The sequence below is a fragment of the Halichoerus grypus genome, chromosome 4 (genome assembly GCF_964656455.1).
Source record: "Halichoerus grypus chromosome 4, mHalGry1.hap1.1, whole genome shotgun sequence".
NCBI lineage: Eukaryota > Metazoa > Chordata > Mammalia > Carnivora > Phocidae > Halichoerus > Halichoerus grypus.
In genome coordinates this window covers 117,072,328-117,093,755 of record NC_135715.1, presented here as the reverse complement: position 1 = coordinate 117,093,755, position 21,428 = coordinate 117,072,328, and the positions used below count along the sequence as shown (strand labels likewise).

Here is a 21,428-nt window from a genome sequence, read left to right as displayed (position 1 = left end):
GTGGTTTTTGGTGCTCGTAGAGGTGAGGAAGAGGTGCAGTGGAGCTCAGTACTGCACCGCTCCTTTACGAGTCTCATTGCATCTTCTGACGCTAGTCTCATCATCAGTTCAGGAAAGAGTTGTGCTTGCAGACAGCAGGTACCATTTACATAAAGAAGAGAGCATGGTTTTATTTTTTTTTATTTTTTTATTTTTTTAAAGATTTTATTTATTTATTTGAGAGAGCGAGAATGAGAGAGAGAGAGAGCATATGAGAGGGAGGAGGGTCAGAGGGAGAAGCAGACTCCCTGCTGAGCAGGAAGCCCGATGCGGGACTCAATCCCGGGACTCCAGGATCATGACCTGAGCCGAAGGCAGTCGCTTAACCAACTGAGCCACCCAGGCGCCCGAGAGCATGGTTTTAGATACGGATTTATTTTTTCAATTTGTTGATTTTTAAAAATTGATTTAGCTGTCACATTATTCCCATTATCATGCCCTTTTAGAGTTTCAAATTGATATTAATAAATAATATCTGTAGAAATATCTAAAATTTAGGATCATAATGTATTTTTTTGATATTGATTTCGGTGCACATAGATGGGTATAGTCTCATTACCATTCAAGATATTAATTTAGAAAACAGACATGTTACATATTGGTTAGAATATTAATATCCTAATAGAGTGTTGGCATCATATTCTTTTTTCTTATTTTCTCTTAAAAATTAGCAAACAATATTTGAATTAGAAATGGATCAAACCTTTAGGCTTCACAATGTTTAGTAGGTATCCTTGGTTTTCCAATAATGCCATATCATGAGGTTCTAAATTCTTGATATTTGTGGTCTATAAATCAAGTAAGTACTCTATAAATTTTATAAATATCAAATTGTATAATCACTAATTTTTTTGTAATTATTTTAGTTTGTAATAGTTGTTGTGGACAGTACAGACAGAGAAAGGATTTCTGTAACTAGAGAAGAACTCTATAAAATGTTAGCCCATGAGGTAAGTAAGATTCCGGCTTACGTGTGTGCGTGTGTGTGTGTATGTATGGTGTTGGGGGGAGGTTTTCTTTCTTTCTTTCTTTCTTTTCTTTCTTTTCTTTCTTTCTTTCTTTCTTTCTCTCTTTCTCTCTTTCTCTCTTTCATACCTCTGCACCCAATGTGGAGCTCGAACTCACAACCCCAAGATCAAAAGTTGCATGCTCTTCTGACTGAGCCAGCCAGGTGCCCCTGTATGTGGTATTTCTGTCACATTTGTTCTTTCTACTTTCACATGACAATACTAGTCCAGTTTTTATTTATTTATTAAATAAACTTTTAATTTTGAAACAATTTTTTTTAAGTAAGCTCTACACGCAACATGGGGCTTAAATTCATGACCCCAAGATTGACAGTCACATGTTCTACCAACTGAGCCAGCCAGGCACCTCTACTTCAAATTTTTTAAAAGGTTATTTTATCTGCTGGCCATTCCTGCTTTATAATTTTGACACTTGCCAAATTGGAAGTGTATCTGGAAGTAGCAGAAAGATTGTGGAATCAGTTTGTAGAATTTTATTTCTTTTATCCTAGATTAATTTGGTCTACAAGTTTTCCTGGGTGAAAAGACCTAAATTGGATTACATTTTGCATTTTGTATAGATTAATTATACAGAAGGTTATCATTGGAAATGAATTTTTTTGTAAAGATTTTATCTATTTGTCAGAGCGCGAGAGAGCGGGCAAAAGCAGGGGGAGCAGTGGGCAGATGCACGGAGATGCGCGGGAAGATGCTCCTCCCAGTGCTGTCTGCTGTAGAGAAACGCTGGGGTAACTGAACTCAGCAGAGGGAGAGGGAGGCTTCCTCCGGAGCCGGGGGAGCAGGAGAGAGAGAAGCAGGCTTTCTGCGGAGCAGGGAGCCCGACATGGGACTAGGTTCCAGGACCCTGGGATCATGACCTGAGCCGAAGGCAGATGCTTAAGTGACTGAGCCACCCAGGCATCCAAGGAATCTATATAGATATCTATATCTATATCTGTATCTATATATATACTTTTTAAGATTTTTTTATTTGAGAGAGAGAGAGCATGCGCGCACACATGATAGGAGGAGGGGCAAAGGGTGGGGAAGAGGGAGAAGCAGACTCCCTGATGAGCAGGGAGCCGACATGGGGCTTGATCCCAGGATCCTGAGATCATGACCTGAGCAGAAGGCAGACACCTAACCAACTGAACCACCCAGGCACCCTGGAAACGAGACTTTAAGGTCTCATGGGCACTTAGCAAGTCTTGATTGTATAACTCAGTTATCAGACTAATATTTAAATGTTGTTGCTCTTAGGGGTTTCTCTGATACTGTCCCTTTGACTAAACAAAACTATACGACTAGCCACATTTTCTTAGTCTTTGAGAAGTATTACTGGTAGCATAATTTAAAAGTTAAATAAACTAAATAATATAGTCAGTACTGATAATAGTAACTATAAAATCATATAATACTGTAGTAGCAATTGATTTTTTTTGTATGTATGCCTTTCATTGTAGATGTTACTTTCTCAACTCATTTATAGGTGGAAATAGAAAAATTAATATTTAGATATATATTTAATTTTTAATTTTAATGGAATTTTAACAAAGCTTAAGAAAATTGGGATTTCTTTTTGGGATGCCTGGGTGGCACATTTGGTTAAGCATCTGACTCAGTTTCTGCTCAGGCTATGATCTCTGGGTTGTGAAATCGAGCCCCGCGTTGGGCTCTGCGCTTGGTGTGGAGTCTGCTTGGGATTCTCTATCCCACTGCCCCTCCCCCCTCAAATAAATAAATAAATCTAAAAAAAAACTGGATGTCTTTGTAATGACGTTTCATATTAATTTTTTTTAATGGAGAGAGAGTGTGTGCAAGTAGGGAGGAGGGGCAGAGGGAGAGGGAGAAAGAGAATCCCAAGCAGGCTCCAACTGTCAGCATGGAGCCTGATGCGGAGCTTGATCTCATGACTCTGAGATCATGACCTGAGCCAAAATCAAGAGTAGATCGCTTAACCAACTGAGCCACCCAGGCGCCCCAGAAGTCCTTGTTTTCTGTGTGGTGATCATGCCCACCATGATGCAGTGTCTCATTTTGGATTGATTCTGGCAGCTCTATTAAACCCCTTGGATTTTTTTTTTTTTAAATACATGTTGCTAATCATGCATTTAAAAGATTCAATTCTAGTTTGGGAAATAAATAATAAGCTATAAAATAGGTAGAAATCTAAGGATTTTCTTTTCTTTTTTATTTTCCCTTTGATTTTTACATCAAGGGGTTGTTGTTGTTTTATGAAGACTTAGGAAAAAGAAAAATAAGACACATATGTATTTGTCTTTTGGCTGTTTTTCACTATCTTAACAGGTAGCCTCCTCCTTTGATTCTTATTCTAATTTGCCAGTATGTAGCAGGATCAAAGAGCCCAGTAGTAAGACTCAAACAAAGTCATTGAATTTTGCTAGCTGGGGGTATTAACTTGAGCTGGTCACTTAACTTCATCTGTTAATGGATGTTACCAATCTTTTATGGATGAGTACACTGAGGCCCAGAAAATTAGTGACTTGACCAGATTTTTAAGAGCCAGGATTTGAATTTAGGCATTCTCATCATTCAGGCCCTTTGTTAAGAAATAAGGCCTCGCTGGAAAGTAAGAGACTGAATGGGGAGATTGCCAGAAAAGAAAGGAATTACGGATGAAGTTGGGAGCTAGATTAAGCCATTTAATAGGGTCAGGAAGAGCCAAATAGGTAGTTTTGGAAGGGGCAAATGGATCAAAGAATGAGAATATGAGTGAAAAACAAATTTTGACATGGGTTTAGTCAGGTGTTTCATATGTACCATAGTAACCAACAAAATCTTATTATCACTAATAATGATGCTTTACATGTATTACTAGATACAAAACTATAAAACAATTTTAAATATTTCTGAAAGCTTCTTTTTTTTTTTTTCTAAGATTTTATTTATTTATTTGAGAGAGAGAGCGCGCGAGCACAAGTGTGGCATGAGGAGGGGCAGAGGGAGAAGCAGACCCCGCACTGAACAGGGAGCCCATGTAGGGCTCCATCCCAGGACCCTGAGATCATGACCTGAGCTGAATGCAGACACTTAACCCACCAAACCACCCAGGCGCCCCCTGAAAGCCTCATCTTAAATGAAGTGCAAAACTTTGAAGCTCATGAATTTTAAAATAGTTCCAAACACAAAAGGATAGATGAAAGTTTATTCAGAGTGACTCACCTTCTAGGAATTATCTTCACAAATGAAGCTTTGAGAAACAAATTGACAACTGCATATGGCATATGGAAGATGCTAAGTAAATATGTCTTGCATGTGCTGCTGTTCATCTTGACTAAATGAAAAAATATTTTTAGACTCTTCACAACAATCTGTAATAGGTAGCAGAAAGTTTTTTCACAGTTTAAAATGGCTGATGTATAAAAATCACCACTATTCACCTTGTACTTTGACCTCTTATTAAGTCAAGTTGATGAGCAGCCTTAATCCAATATCTCTCTTTTCTGTTGTTAACATAATACATAATTAGTCCTGAGGTTATTTAATAAAAAGTAAAAGAAGATTTTCTTCTCTTCCTAAATACTCAGAAATAGGGAAAGTAGTTATTATTTGTTTTTTTAAAACAAGAAGCCCAAATTTAAAAATTTGAGCCAGTGAAATCTAGAAAAATTAGATTCAGTATGGGTTTTATTTTGAGACCTACAATAAATAGCTTTATTTTTTATGTTTTCCAATTTTCAGCCTAGGGGCTTCTCCAAATTTCATCACCAGGAGTGATGAGTATAGATTACATGCAAATAAAATAGCATAAATGATGTGTTCTAACTTGTACCAGGTATTTCTAATGTCAGAAATGTGCTCTTTGAACATGCCAGCATTAGCAGTCCTGACCTATATAAGATTTCAGCATACTCTAGCAAGAGATATTGAAACCTGGAAGATAGGAAGATAGGAATTCCATTCCATGGAAAGTCCACCTACTCAGGGATTCAGCAACATATCAACTATTGATACGTGTTCTGTTTTCCATTTAGGGTAGGAGAAAAAGTATTTGATCCTTGATAATGAATATAGTTAGATATACTGGCTATAGTCCATCTCTTCAACTTTTTGCCTTTTATATAGACAGGTAAACTGAACATAGGTAAAATAAATTGTAAAATCTTAAAACTTAACATTCTAGAGTATCCCTTTCTGACCATGCTTTTCGGGTAACTCTGTCATTAACTGTGGTAGCATAGCTGCCATCCTGCAGAGGGCGCTGTAACTAAAAGTCTATCTTGACTGTTATATAAAACATTTTGCATAACTCCTTTTAACCAAATAAGAAATTTATTACTTATATTTTTTATTGACACCAGAAAAAAAAAGAGATTATTGAAAGTCTGTTCTCACAGAGTAAAATAATGTGGAGCAATGTCAGTTTGTATATACTAAAGACTTTCTTGTTTCAAACACATACACACAGGATTGAAATCAAAATATCCTATAAAAATACCTAAGAAGAATGATATCATTCAACACAGTTGAGAAAATTTGCAAGCACAGCACTAAAACCTTAGTTTTCTCAGAATCACTTTATATGTGTGTATATATATATATATATATATATATGCAGAATCTACCAGTTGAGTGCATCCATCATGGGTTCTTAATTCAGGATCCATGAATGGACTTCAGGGTATCTTTTAACACCCTAACATCATATGAAAATCTTTTTTTGCATATATACATATGTACATTTTTATGAGCCAAAGGTCCATAACTTTCAATAGATTATCAAGGAAGTATCTGGCTTTAAAAATGGGAAAAGGAAGGGTAGGATAGAGCAAAAGGAGATGAATAACCATTTGCCTGCTTTGTGAGTAAAACATTAAACCAGTCACTTTGGGGTATGCAGAAAGGTAAAGATGACCCTCATTTTCAGGGCAATAAGTGAACTAATATTTACTGGACTGTTACCCAAAGCCAGGTACTGAACTGGGGTGTTTTTCATGTAGTAGTTCATTCATTCAAACTACATCCCCAGGAGGTAGGTGGTAGTCTCAGGATTTTATAAATGAGGGGCAGCAGCTATAGCGGGAAGATCTCAGTTCAAACCTGGTTTTGAACAAATTCAGAAAAATTAAAGAATTTGCCTCAGAGGCAAAGCCTAGAAGTGATAGAACTTACTAATTGGGAAATACGATAAACTTAATGCTAACAGAAATGGCCCTATTGAATATTCAAATCTAAGAAATCTTCATGAACAAAGATAGAGGACCTAGGTCTCAGAAGAATAGGATTGGTTTAGGATAGCACCTTCCAACTGAGAATTAAACTCTAAGGCCCTAAGGCATACATTGTATATGATGAATTAGTTTGTTTCCTATGCACCTGGAAGATACTAGCTTTAGGTATGGGTACCTAAAGAATAGATTGGGGTAGAATTTTGAAAATCTCTTGCCATGCTAAAGAGTAGCTCTTAGCCATGGAAACCTAGTTTTGGGTTAGGGGGAGGGGTAAATATGTATTTGAAGATATGACTGTTAACTATAGCACTTAGGATCATAAAAAAATGTTATTTAGGGCTATAAGAAATATGTAAATCCATACAAATATAGAAGTGTTTATTTAAAATATGTTTAGTTTTAAGTTTACTGTCCATCAGCATAAGAGCTGTAAGATGCTTTTATGTCAAGTGGTTGAGGAATTCTAGGTTAAAAGATCAAAAGTATTCGGTTAATTGAGTTGGAAAATCTCTGAGTAAAATGCACTGGCCTTTACAGTTTTGTTTGCTTCTGTAGGACCTACGGAAAGCTGGATTGCTGATTTTTGCTAATAAACAAGATGTTAAAGAATGCATGACTGCAGCAGAAATCTCCCAGTTTTTGAAACTAACTTCTATTAAAGATCACCAGTGGCATATCCAGGCATGCTGTGCTCTTACTGGCGAGGGGTAAGAGTTCCTTTCGGAAAACACGTCTTTATTTTAGAAACATGTATTCTTAAAATCAATAAATATTTAAGGCTACCATGTATAAAACAATGTAAGGGAGAGATGTGAGACATAGTCCTTATGTGTAATTAGAGAGTTTTTAGCTTGGTTCTGTAAAGAATAAAACATAAAACATGTGTGTAATACGTGTAAACATACTGAACTAATCCACATGAACAAATAGATGATAGAATTGCTCTAGGAATTCAGAGAAATGGGAGTGTCACGGAGTGCTGGACAAGTCAGGAAACAGTTCTTGCACTGGTGGTGGGTCTTAACACTGTAATGTCCTGTGCCTTGAGTGCTTTCCATACAGTGTATCATTTAGTTGTGATAACAATCCTGTGGACTTTTTGGTTTTAATTTACATTTTATCCATGAAGAAGCTGAACTAGGAAAGGATTCAAGTGTGAGACTAATTTGGGGATACTCATTTTGCCACTAGTGTGGTCAAGAGGGGGTTGTTGCACTTTAAAAAAGGGGTGGGAAATTGGAGAGAGTTTGGCACGAAGGTTCCTGGTTTGGAAAAGAAAGGTAGATGCCTGCAGTAGAATTTTGCCCTAGTCTAATGCCCAGAGATGAAAGGATTTCCAGAAAGAAGTGGTTGTCAGCATTGTTAAATATAAGGTCAAGGATGAGGAAGAAGGAGAGAGCGCTATTAGGAGAGATGGAATAAAGGAGGTTAGAAATAGGTTTAAAAGCTGAAAGAGATGAGCAAGTTAAGGTTTTCGTTGTAGTTGTTTTTCCAAAATACGGTGGGTCTGTGTATTTAAAAGGATTGAAAAATAATTAAATTGGAGATGAAGATTCTAATTAGAGGTCTTAAATTTGAGGTATAGGATAGGGTAGAAGCTCAGGGCAGAGATAGATAGCTTTAGTAACTCATTGTATTAGTTCACCTTCACCATGGTCTTGAGAATTTCTCCCACTTCAGCTACCTCATCTGTTTCTGCCCCAAGCTTCTGGTCTTGCCTAATATCAGAAGAACCTCAACCCCAAATTTAAGACCTCTATTTAGAATCCCTCATGTATGTATTTAAAAGCAGAGAAAAAAGAAGTAAATTGGAGATGAAGCTGAATCTTAGTGAAATAGAAGGCCCTATTACCTGATTACAGACGATTGATAGAACATAATTAGAACCTCAAAAAAGTAAATATATTTATAGTTTAAAAAAAAAAAGTCACAGATAATACCCATTGTCCACATACTCATTTAGGTAAAAATACCTTATCCATTACATATTTCTTTGTCAAATAGTTGAATACTTGTTGATACAGGTATATCTTTATACGTTATATTTGTCTACCAAAGGTCTTTAAGCAAAAGCACTGATTTTAATACTAAATTTGACAACAAAGATCATGGAGGATTGGCAGAAGATTTGACTTAAATACTTGGAGTAATTATGTGGAAATATATCATTAGTTAGGATAGATACGAACCATGGCAGTTTCATTTTTAAAAGAGGAAATCAATGGATGATGTTATATCTTTCTAATTTTTGGTTTATGTGGGCTTCCCTCTGCAGTAGTTATCAAGTGGAAATGTTTGGTTTTGGAGAAAATGTTTCCCTTCTGCAGTCCGGCCACCTTGATCTAAGCTCTAGGTTTTAGTATTGGTTGGTTGGCATTTTGACTCCCACCTCTGCCATTTGCTAGCGTCTTTTAAGCCTTGGGTTCCCTCTTGTAGTATGGGAAGGGTTCTGGTCCTTTAATCTGTAAAGATTAAGATAATGGGTATTAAGTGCTTAGCACAGTTTCTAGTTTGCAGTTAGGTAACTACTGTTCATTTAACAGTTTGGACTTACTTTATTTGCCTATTATTTTTATTATTTTGCACCATTTCCTATCAGTAGTTTAAAAGTAAGGAATCTACTAACAGTAGGGAAAGTATGAGCCAACACCAAGATAACCATTTATTTACCTCATTGTCTTTTCTTCTTTTTCTTCTTCTTTTACATTATTAGGTTCATACTTCCACAAAAATCTGAGTTCTGGTGTTTTTTAATTAAATATGGTAGTATATTTTGTCATATCTATAAAAGCTCCTCATAGATAATAGTTAATATTTTATAACATTCTTTCATTTTGTTATATGTACAACCATTTTCCTCTCGCTAATCATTTAGTTTTATTATCACAGTGAACATCTCTTTCTATATTTTGTGCTGTTCTCAATTACACATTGTTCACTAGTAACTGGTATTAATGATTAAGAGATTTTATTCCCTTCAAATTTTTAAAATATATAGATGTAACATACATGTGTATACTTTGTTTTACCACCTCAACTATATATTTAGTTTAATATCCTGCCACTTTTATTTCATTTATATCATGAGCATTTTATCATACTATAAAATTGTCTTTGAAAGGAAGTTTTTACTATTTCATGATATCAGTGTTCTATATTAAATTTTTTCTCTATTTCTAGGTATTTAAATTTTACTTTTACCTATTAAAAATGCTTTGATGAACAGTCTTATATATCAACCTGTCCTTGTCTCTTATTATTTTAGAATACATTTCTAGAAGTAGAAAAAAGGTATTGATATTTTAAATATTTTTGATACATATTGCCAAATTACTTTCCGTGGATATTCATTATATAATTATTGAGCTCCTTTTATGTGTCAGGCAGTGGTCTAGGCACTAAAGACATAACAAAACCAGAAAAGCATGGATTACTACTGTGTATGAGAGTATGGCTTCACCACAATCACACCAGCATTGAATATTACTGACTTTTTAATCTTTGTTGTTTAGGAAAATGAAAAATGATATCTTTCAGTTTGTTGTTCATAGCTTTTTAGTTGAGAATTTAATCAAATGATTTTATATTCTTTATAGATTATGCCAAGGACTTGAATGGATGATGTCACGACTTAAGATTAGATGATCTCTACTGACCTCTTCTCACAGACTTTGTATAAACGAAGTGCTGGACTTTACCTGAAAGCTGCAAAAATTAATGGTTTAGATATATTTATAATAAACGGATTTAAACTTTTTTCTATAAGAAGAAAAATTAAGACCACTTGTTTGAAAACAAAGATGAAGTCTCACTTTCCAATCTGCTTTCTCATTAGTTCCTTCCAAAGCAAGGTCTTTAAAGCTGTGATTGCTATTTTTTTCATAATGAATCCTCTCAGGACACTGTATAGCCTGTGGTAAGTACAAAGGGAGAGGAAGACATTTTTCACTTTAAGAGCTTTATTGTCAGTATAACCCTCCCTAGTTGAATGTTATTCTCTTCGTGTTCCATTAAGTCAAAATATAAATCAGCACAGATACTCAGTTTCCAATTAATGTTAATTATGAAAAGTATTTTGCATAAGGTTGTGTATGTATTGTGTATATACCTCAAATTCAAGTTTATGGCTTTGATTATGTTCTAAAGAAAAGCAAATAACACAAAAAATAATAATATCCTTTGTTAATAACCATAATGAGATGAGTACTGGCATTGGTGTTAAGTGCCATTTTGTGCTTTGCCCCTGTGTTTTCTGTATTGTACTGACCAATCCCCAAAATCATTGAGCTGCTCTTAAAAAAAAAAGAAAGAAAAAAAGAAGAAAGCTCAACAGCGTGTACCTATTTTTTGTTGATCAAATTACATACATGAAAACATGTAATCCAACGGAGTGGAGTCTCTGCAGATTTTTGGCTTAGTATTATGAATGGACAGAATTTCATGTTGAGCAATTACCAGATTGTTTCCTTTATTGGATCTATGCCATCTAATTTCTAAATTCTCTAAATGAGAAAATTGTTAATCCATTAATCAATCATTAATTGTGATTAAAATTATCAAGTTATTTTTTTTCCAACATTAATGGGAAGCTGTTGTGTAAAATATGTCTACCCAGAGAAGTATCACCCTATAAATATTAATCAAATAATATACCTAGAGTCTTCTTAGGTATTGAATTATATGTCAATCATTTAAAGGGAGTTTGAGATGAAAAGCTTATTTTTTAAACAACAAAGGTTATTTCTTAATTTGAAAATTTCTCATTTTAAGAATTGGGATAGTTTGAGATTTTTTGTTTCTATATGTTTTCTTTTATCTTCCTAACACCACATGAATGCATTAACGATTATAAAATACAAACTTTTTTTAATGCTTTTAAGAATTTGATTTAAAAGTTGATCAACATGATATATTATTTTTACAAAGAAGTAACTTGGCCCCAAATATCTTATGTTTGCTTAGGATATTTTTTTTTCACTGAAAATGGAAAGATATGAAGGTTGAAGGTATTTCTGTTGTAATTGTAAACAAACTTATCCTAAATGTGTTCAAACATATTTTTGGGTACTCTCTTTGTATATGTTTCATGCCATGAAAATCTGAAGGCTGATCCAAACTGGCATGTTTTAGAATATTGAAGAAAAAAAATAACTACTTTTAATACCAGCCTTTTAGATTTCATGTAGATTTTGATGAGGAATAATAGTATATACCGCAAGCATTGACAAAACTTTGGAAGTTTCTTTCTGTAAAATATACTCAATATCTAAATCCAAGTCAGGCATGGGAGATCAGTGTTTAACAGTGGATGTTTTGTGTTTTATATTTATATTACAATGTTCATAATGCAAGTATAACATTTTAATATTTGTCAACTTGCTTTTACAAAAGTAAATTCTAAATTACTAAGTTTTATTTGTTCATATGTTCTCATACTTTTTCAAATCACTATTAGGAATTACTTGTTTTATATTAAAAACTCCCTTAAAAACCCAAATCTATTTTGCAGATGTTGCATTTTCATCAGAGATAAATATTCTGTAAAGTAGTCCAGCAAATTCACATCATTTACCCTTTTTATCTTTTCGCTTGAATAGTCATGGCTTAGTCCTGTGGGTTGCTGCCGCGTCAGTTCAGTGCTGTACCAGCACCTGCCCTTCTCGTCAGGGTGTTGGCTAAAATTTGTCCTTAGCTGGATGTTTAAAGCATGCACTACATTGTTACAGTTGGTTTAGTGTGGTAGGTGACTGACATGGCATCATGAGAATGCATGAAATCTTATACCACATTTACAAAACATGATTTTTTGTTACATTCTACCATTCTAGGCTAAACATTAGAAATAAGGTTGTACCTATACACTTGTACATAAAACCAAAATTACAATGACAAAAAAATTTTAATTCATGTATGAATATACATCAAGATAATTTTAACAGTATTATTTCCAAATATGATGGAGAGCCTCATGAGTAGTCATACTGGCAATTTATATGCAGTTTAAATAGAAGTAAGCGAAGGGCAGTGCTTTTGGTTTTTAATATGCTACTTTTGGGTGTAAACAACCATCTTGTTTAGAGTCATTGTGCTCACCTTTGAAAAGAAAAAAGCTTCATACCTCTGTACATGTGGCTGGATTTGAATATCCCTGTTTGATATTAATTTTGAAAGTCATATAATTATTCTTGATATCTTGGTAAAAGTAACCATATGCTATAAGCATTTAAATATGTTTAATTTTGTGATAATAGCATTTATAAAGTATATCTTACACATTATATTGAGGAGTCTAGTTAGAAAGTTTTCAGTTCTATCTTCTTTGGCTCTTATAATGGGCAAAGAATACAGTGAAGGCAGGTGGTTTGGGGGGCAGGGGGAAGTGGGTATGGGATATGACGTTTTGCCTTAAGAATAAAAAAAAGTGCTTTAGCACTGCTGGCTGGCACTTTTAATGCAGATAGTTAAAGTGATTTTAGAAGTGTGGCGTGAAATAGAAGAGTTTGTTTTCTGGCCTTTAAGAAGTGCCTAGTAGGTAGTTACAGAAAAGTACAGGGAGCTTGAGGAAAGGCAGGAAGTCCCTGAGATACTCTTTTCTTTTTTGTCTCAGTGTATAGAATTAAGATGCCTAGAAATGGGATTCTGTTGTCCTCTCTCTTGTAGGCACTTTACATTTCTTGCTATGACCACAGCAACCACATACAATACAGACAACCTCAAAATCTGTTTATATTAGTGTAAATAGAAAAACTGTAAACAACTAGATTTCTAGTTTTCTCTGCAGGCATTTTTGGGAATGTATCTGTAGTGTGTTCTACTTTGTATCTAGAGGATAACAGCACATCCCAGATTTTTCTGTGGACTTTGGGGTCATCTTCTCTGTTACCCAGTTGTATCCTGTCATCAGTCCCTCTTTCAAAGCTGGGTAGAGACAAGGTTTCTTTGCATGACTTATCTTTGACCCCTCCCAACTGTCCAAATATCTAGAACTTCTTGCTGCAGATCAGCTTTCCCATAGCTCAGCCATCCCTTGCTCCCCTGTATCTTCATTCACCATCAGTGAAGGTATGTTACTCAATCCTGGAGGTATTCTAAACTTTGCCTTAAAGCCATCATTCCCCAAACCACCAGTTTCTAAGTAGGTTCTCTAGTTCTTTGCTATCTCCCCACCACTGGCTTGATTTATCAATTTGTACTTTGCTCATTAGAGAGTATTGTCAGGGTTGTTGAGTACATCAGAAGACTGGCTTGCTGTATGTACAGCATGTAAATGCCAGTAGTAAGATCCTTTATACTATATTTAACATATTAATGTTTCTTAGTTTTAGCTTCCTATGCTGAAAAGTAGATTCAGAAAGATAACAGAACTACCTAGACTTTGCCAGCTCCTTAAGCTGCTAGTTAGGCATGGAAGGGATGAAGTTACGTGTATTTTATCTTCCCATTACCAACAATGGATTGCGTTTTGGAGGATACCTGTGCAAACAACTTGAGTTAGAAGATGCCAAACCAAATTTATATGTAGTGTTTACCCCAAAGACATCCTTAAAACCATTGCCCACATTCTATTTTTTTCCTCATAGTTACGTAAAGAACACAAATAAACATTAGATGTCTAAAGGAATTAGTAATGAGAAGCCTATCTTTGCAAAATAAACCTGTTGAAATAGGCTTTAAAAGACATCAAAGTCAGCCATCATGTGTTGATTCTGTACAGATGTAGATACAATATAGAAAGTACCAATTTAAAGTTCACCCTATACAAAAATAGAACTTCTATCTCATGCTCCCTCAAAGAATGTGTGATAGTTTTAAGACCATATTGGTGAAATAAAGGAAAAAAAATTTTTAAACTTTGGATGCTAAAAAAGAATTACTGTTTCTATTAAACCCTAAAGTGATGTGTGGAATTGTGAAGAAATTGTGACAGGATACAGTTGGGTTAATTATGCAATTTTTTAAATCAATTGTCTAGTCGTTATGTATTGTTCTTAAAACTAAACTCTGTGGTCTTGCCTGCTAGATATGTTGTTCTTTGAAAGAAGATTCCCATAGTCTATACCCAAGAAGTGCCTAAAATTAATTTGTGTGGGATTTTAAGTCCATCTAATAAAGTATCTGTGTTTTCTATGGTATTATATGTGCTTGGTGTACTGGTGACAAAGCCCTGAGAATTTCTAAGTCACAGTTTGTGCTTTATTTGAGTAAAAAAAAAAAAAAAAACAACAAAAACAGAAGAAACCTAGATAACAAACCATAGTTTAGGAAACATGAGCAAAACCATTTTTTCTCTTTTCCTAATAAAAATACTCTGTTGCCCTTTTGCTAAGTTAGAGGCTAGAAAACTGAACCCTGTTTCTGTTTTTTAAAAAATAGTTTTCACACACAGAAAATTATATTGTGTGTTTTAAAACCTTAGTGAAACTTTATCGCTTATTTAAGAGTAGCCTCTTAACTCTTCTCATACTTAGTGGTTAGTAATTCTGATCATATTGTTTAGATCTTGATCCATTTTGTGTGTGTGCATGCCCAAATCCTTCCTCTTTGTTTAGATTCTACTTACAAACTAAAATATTAGATAGACTCCTATTATGTTTCTCATATTTCCCTTCTTCCCTCCCTCCCTCCCTTCCTTTTTTTCTGACCATAGAGTGTGACTCTAAATTCTGGGGGCAGAGACTTGACTGTATTTTCAGTGATTTACAGTTACATTGTGTTTATATTTTAGATCATCTTGCATGCAAAATGAAATGTGTACATGATTTTAAATAATTGTATACTGTTCTCTTCTCCAAAACCTCTTACGTTGGTGATACACAGAACTCCTCTAATTATTTTTGCTTGAACTAGTCATTGAGATTGGATAGCCTTTTCTTAGATTATGTCCCTCTGTGGTTTTTTTGAGAGGAGGTGATACCTGCAGAGCACTTTTAAAAATCTTTTCTGGGTTAATTAAGTTCAAGATAACACATTGAGGAGGAAGCTCTAATTATGTCTAAGCAGGGCTCTTTTGGTTGCTAGAGATGAGAAAAATGTATACTAATTTTAATTTGTGCTTAAAATACATCTTACTAACAGTATTGATTTTAAATATGACAAATTCTTGAAGATAGTCTTCCTTCTTTATCGTATTTTCCTAGAGAAACCTACATGAAAATGTGTTCCAAGTAGTCTGTTTGTATAACTGCCCCTCGCAAATTGAGCTCTATGTATATTGACATAGTTGAAGCCACATTTAATACAAGAAGGAATTAGGAAAAACCTCTGAAAGTTTTTAGGTTTGTTGTATTGGAATTTCTAATATGATAAAAGGTTTTGAGTCAAGCTTTGTATGCATGAAGAGGCAGAAAAATCTGTCTTCTCTCTTTATCTTTTTTTGAACTTGTGTTTCTCTGTATCATAAGAAAATTTTACCCTCAAGGAATATTCCAAAAAGTAAGGATCTTAGAGCACTTGGGTGCTTTTATAGTTCATCGCTGCTGATGTGTTAGACACCTAGGGAAATAATGTTTCAGGCAACTTCATGGATGGCTGGAGAATATTTCTGTTTTTGCAGAGGTTGGGAGGGAATGGGCAGATTGGAATAGGGACCTCTCCATTGGTAAAGCAGTCTTATCAGCTGCTTTGCAGATGTGTTACTTCATTATACTTATAACAGTGTTTTTATGTCCATAACTCACTAAACTGTCAAGCTCCAGAAATGTAAGATATTGGTCAGGTGACCAGTGGTAGGGCCTTGTTTATTAAGAAATAAAGGAATTATGTCAAGATATGTTTGGGGGGAAATGAAAAATAAGTAAGGTTTTACTGGTGAATTTCCATGTTTAATATGTATATTAACTTTTTTTTTTTTAAGTTGCATGTTAACCTGGGATAAAGTGTTGTCTCTGCTTTATGCTTTGAGTAAAAAAAAAAAAAATGGGTTAAATTGTTACTATTATGTACTATTACATATACCTTTTCTTTTAGAAGGGGTTAATTATAATTATTATTCACACGTCTGTGTTGTCAGTGTTTTTATTCTGATTTATTCCCTGAATGTGTTTAGACTTAGTGATAGTAGCTTTATTCACTGGCCAGGGCTGGGATCTGCCAGGGCAGTTGAAAAGATATGATAGCTGCATTATGCAAATGACAAAAAGATTGTCCTGACCTTCTCTAGGAACCTTTTTATGGAACTTAGATAATAAATAGAAAGCTTTCTATCTTTTTCTTCTGGATATTTGAATTGGACATGAACCAGATAAATAGTGACCAATTTATGTAATTAATTTGTCTTAAAATGTGAGAAAAGTCCGGTCATTTAAAATGAGTATTATTAAAGTGAACATTCATGAGAATGGTTGATAGTAAACAAGAAAAATGAAGGAAAAAAGTTGGGGAAGAGGCATCACCCCCATGCATATGCTTATTTGAATAATGTGTGTCTCCCCTCCACTGGAATGTAAGCTCCAGGACAGCCAGTGACTGTTGTGTTTACCAATTTATATCTCTCGGTGCTGAGCACGGTGCTGAGTGTGTAATAGGTGTTCCATTTATATGTGTTGATAAATGAATGAATGAGAACTAATAATATTTCTGTGGATTTTTTCCCCATGGATAGGTTTTTCTTACGTAGTTATAGCATGCTGACATTTAATTTTCTTATTTAATTCTGCCTTAGTTGAAAAAGGATTCAAGGTGACTATGTTTTTCTCATTAGTTCTCGTGGTAGAAATCAGATTTATTTCCTTAAAAATGGCCTAAAAACATCATGCAGTGCAATAAGTGGTGTATACAAATTTTATTTATTTGAAATTTGTGTGGATCTGCATCTAGGAATGTCAGGAACATAACAGAGTTTATTGTAAGCATCTGCAGACATTGAAATGGTAAATGGTACAAAGCTCTTTTGGAAAAGAATCTGAATCATCATCTTGATCTTTATGCCCTTTTTTTCATTTTCACATCTGGAATATCCCTCTTTTGCTACTAAATTCACCTTTGTCCCATGAAAAGAATGAGATTTTCACAACATAAAATAGCCTCTGACATTCCTTTTGTGTCCCTTATGACTGGTACCAACCTTTTGTAATTCTTTGACCTGCCTAAGTGACCAGTTATTCACATCACTACATGCCTTGCATTTTAGCAAATCATTCTGTATCAGCATGGATGAGATCTTTTTGAAGCAGTCTCAATGTTTGGATGCTTCTTGGTTTTGGATTCCCAAATAATATTCTGCTGTATTTTCATTATTTTCTTGTACAAGGAACATTGTGAAGGACATATTCTACTGAAAGCTTTTTTTTCATAGGAGTATTTTTTTCATAGTTAGCAATATTTCTTTTGGCCAGAATTTCAGAAGTGCAACTACTGGATTAAAAGGTATGATGGGGTTTGAGAGAGTACCTATTCATATTTAATTAATATTGTGGGTTTTTTAAAACCCTTTCCACTTTAATAAGAGGATAAGTATGTTGTCTTATTTGCACTTGTTTATTGATACTATTTAGTTTCTTCTTTCGCTTTGTTCATTTATTATTAGAATCTTAGTGTTTTTCTTTTTTTTTTTTTTTTTAATATTTTATTTATTTATTTGACAGAGAGAGAGCAGGAACACAAGCAGGGGGAGTGGGAGAAGGAGAAGAAGGCTTCCCGCTGAGCAGGGAGCCCGATGCGGGGCTCCATCCCAGGACCCTGGGGTCATGACCTGAGCTGAAAGCAGATGCTTAACGACTATGGGAGCCACCCAGGCGTCCCATAGAATCTTACTGTTTTTCATATAAATCAGTTAAATCCTTTAAATTGTAAATACATTAGCGCTTAATCATGATTTTACAGACTTCCTGGTTTGCCCCCTTTAATTTTTATAACTCTTTTTAGCATATGTTTATTAATGTAAAAAAATTACATAAGAAATACACATTTCTTTGAAAACCCCAAAAAAGATATAATAAACAAAAAGAAAATTAAAATCATCCACTGTCCCACCATTCTAAGAAAACCAGTATTGATACTTTGGGATGGGTATGTATGTATATATTTGAGTGTATGTTTTCAATATAGAATTCTAAATGCCCTGTAGTTTTCCCACACTATATTATAGACATTTTTCACATATAAAAAATTATTTTAATGATGTATTTGCTGTTTGGGTTGTCCCAATTTATTTAAAAGTCTTCTGTTGATGTACATTAACCTGTTACTAACTTCTCGCCATTAAAAACAATACTGCAATTAATACTTGAATTTAGTTTTCATTCAATCTACAAATTGAATTTTTGTGTCAAAGTGTATGGACTTTTAAAAGCCAATTGTCTTCCCCAAAGTTTCCCCACATCCTGGTCATTTCTTCACTCAAACACATGGCCATCTTTATAATTAAAACAGTTTACACTACATTAACCTGCTCTCACTATTCACAGGCCACCACCACTCTACCTAGGCATTTCCAGGTTGTGCATGTATATTCACCAGTTTTCCCCAATCAGCAAAATGCAGGTTTCTCTGATCATTAGCTTTTAACCTGTTGTGCAAAGCTTACTTGTTAACCTCCTTGTAATGTGTCCAACATGTGCTAATCATTGATTCCTTTTTGAAAGAATAGAAGGGAAAAACCTATGAAAATATATACTTCTAGCTCACCTTTTTTAATACTGGAGAAGGATACTCTCCAACAGTTTTTATCATCTAGCAGTAGACGACCTGTTTTCCTCCTTGGTGATGCTTTCCCGAAAGCATGTCAGTCTACAACTGTCAGCCTTCAATGCTAGTCCTTTTACTTTTCTCTTAAAGGTTCTTTGTCTTACAGAAAGTTTATATTCATTTTAATAATATAGACTGTACTCTTTCCCAAGTCTGACTGAATTCCCATTTCATCATTATCTTTGTAAGAAAATTGCTTTTGATGAACAAGGTTTTAAGTTTCAGGAATACATCTTTGTTTATTTCAAGTAATACTGTTTCATTTTTTTAAGTCTCAGCTGATCCCTGTGTGAAAAGTGTTATCTCACCTGTATAATTACATTTCTTTGGTTTACAACTGAGTTTGAACATCTTCATAAATTTTTGGTCGTTTTATTTTATATAAAATTTTCAGTGTCCTTTGTACATTTTGCTACTGGCTTTGTGCAAGTTTAAAGAATATTAATCTTTTGCCATATATCATTAAACTTTTTACATTGTTGGTTGTATCTCAAGTTGGTCTCATGAGAATTCAAAACTTCAGTTGAATATGTTAGCCTTTCTTTAGGGTCTATGCCTCTTGTTCAAAATTTTTGTGTGAAGAAAGATGGTTAATGGTTGTAGGATAGTTTTATCTGTCCTCTGAGTGGGTGATAGTGACTTTTCCTTATTTCCCCTTAATAAACAGTTTATGGTTAATGTGATAGGATCCATAAAGAGAACTGATTGGCTATTTGACCTGTTGAAATACATATCCTACATTTTCTTTAGGTATTTATGAGGTTTTGCCTTTTTTTCAGGCCCTGCCTAAGCCCTACATTGAATACAGTTCAGATGTAAAAATAAGTGTTGGAAGTCCTGTGTTAATTCATTCAAAAAACACATTCAGTGTGTCCATCTGTTAATGACCGACATATTAAGGAATTTGTTAAATTATATGATGAAACGTCCATTAAAATTTTTTTACAAGGAGCCTTTAATAACATGGAGAAATGATTGTGACATGTGAAGTGGGGGAAAAAAGGATACAAACTTACATCTAATATGATCTCAACTATGTTTGGAAAGTAAGTATAGAAAAAAGGAAGAAAATAACATTATTACAGGTTGAAAGGCAATAGCATTATGATTGATATTTTTCTGATTCTTCATGCTTTTGTGTATCCTAAATATTCTCTATCAAGCATATTACATTAATAATTAGAAAACAGTGTTGGATCAGTTTTGTTTGTTTTTAGAATCATTTTAATTGGGATGGGAAGGAATACAAAAATAGTTTTTAATTTATGAGTAAATGAGATGCTCTTGGGTTTTGTTTCTTGTTCTTCATCTAACACTACATTTGGGGGCATGATGAAGAGAGATCAAGATGATTAATAAAAATTAATTAACTAATGCAATACCAATTGCAAACTCCAGTGCAAGGTTGAATGATTTTGATGGAATTCTCATCAATCATTGTGGATATAAAAAGATTAACCACTCTTTTAGTTTATTAGAAAAGCAAAATGCAGTGAGAATTAGAAGAAAGCGGTATTCTTTCCAGTGGGGGATTCAAGGAGGCTTCGTGTAAGCAGGATGGTATCGTAAACTAGATCTTGGACTGGACCACAGCCTGGGTTGTAAGCGCTGTCACTGTATGCATGACTATGCATATTGCCAGTGCTTTAAGACCTCAACTTCACCGGTTTTCAAAACCTTTTTAGCAATGAAACCCCTTTTTTACAAGTGCTGTTCTATGGAACCCTTGTGTAAAAAACAAGTAAGGGTGATGTTTTATTTCTATGCGGTTTCTGTTAGACACCATGATATTTACTGGGTGAAAACAAGAGCAGCTTAATTAAATTTTACACTTATTTTTCAATTTTTGAAAGTCGGAAAATAATTGACAAAAAATGGAAAAGATTGATTTACTAAAGATAGAAATGATAAATTTCAAGTTAATGGTCTTACTGTGCATATAAATGGTGCTAACATTTTGGATTTATGTTAATAAAATTAAACGACGTTTTTTAGGGAGAATGGTAGTCATTTTTTTAAGAAAATGTAAAATCTTTTTTTAGATTATAAAATCACCTGCCTATTTTTGTACTTAAAAAGTTATTTACAGTTTAATGGACTGCTTTACTAATATTTGTCAGATGAGAACCTTTAATAAAAGATGTGAGTTGAATTTCTACAACATGTTTTTCGTGGTGAATATGGCTCTCAAATATTTTGTTCTTTTCTATTATTATTTGATTAAGTAATTTGGTTAGACAAAATCACTTGCTACCCCTTGAAATGAATGTAAGAGCCCATCCATGAAAAAGCAAAATTGATATATGAATAAAGGTCAGAAGGGGATGACACCAAATGGTTAACAGTGGCTTTTTCTAAGGAATGCGGTTATGGGAACACAATCTAAGTTTTATACCAGGTATAAAAATGACTTAGTTATAACTATTAAATTGAATAATTATTAGATTGAATAGTTATAATTAGTATCAAATTAATTATAATAAATAGTATGTTAATTATATTACTG

General features: G+C 34.1%; 1 protein-coding gene across 2 annotated transcripts in view; it reads left to right on the top strand.

The window, feature by feature from the left end:
• The window catches only part of ARL5A (ARF like GTPase 5A), a 32,544-nt gene extending 14,086 nt beyond the window's left edge, over positions 1-18,458 (top strand). Inside the window, exons 4-7 of one of the 2 annotated variants that reach the window (XR_013447140.1) lie at positions 906-989; positions 6,794-6,945; positions 9,835-10,154; positions 17,821-18,458. Coding sequence is in view for 1 of the 2 variants with exons in the window: in XM_036074687.2 (XP_035930580.2) it covers positions 906-989; positions 6,794-6,945; positions 9,835-9,883 (285 nt within the window). In the remaining variant the exon portion in view is untranslated. Of the gene's footprint in view, positions 1-905; positions 990-6,793; positions 6,946-9,834; positions 16,233-17,820 lie in introns of those variants that run through there. The other variant, XM_036074687.2, reaches the window with a different exon arrangement.
• Positions 18,459-21,428: the final 2,970 nt, after the last annotated feature.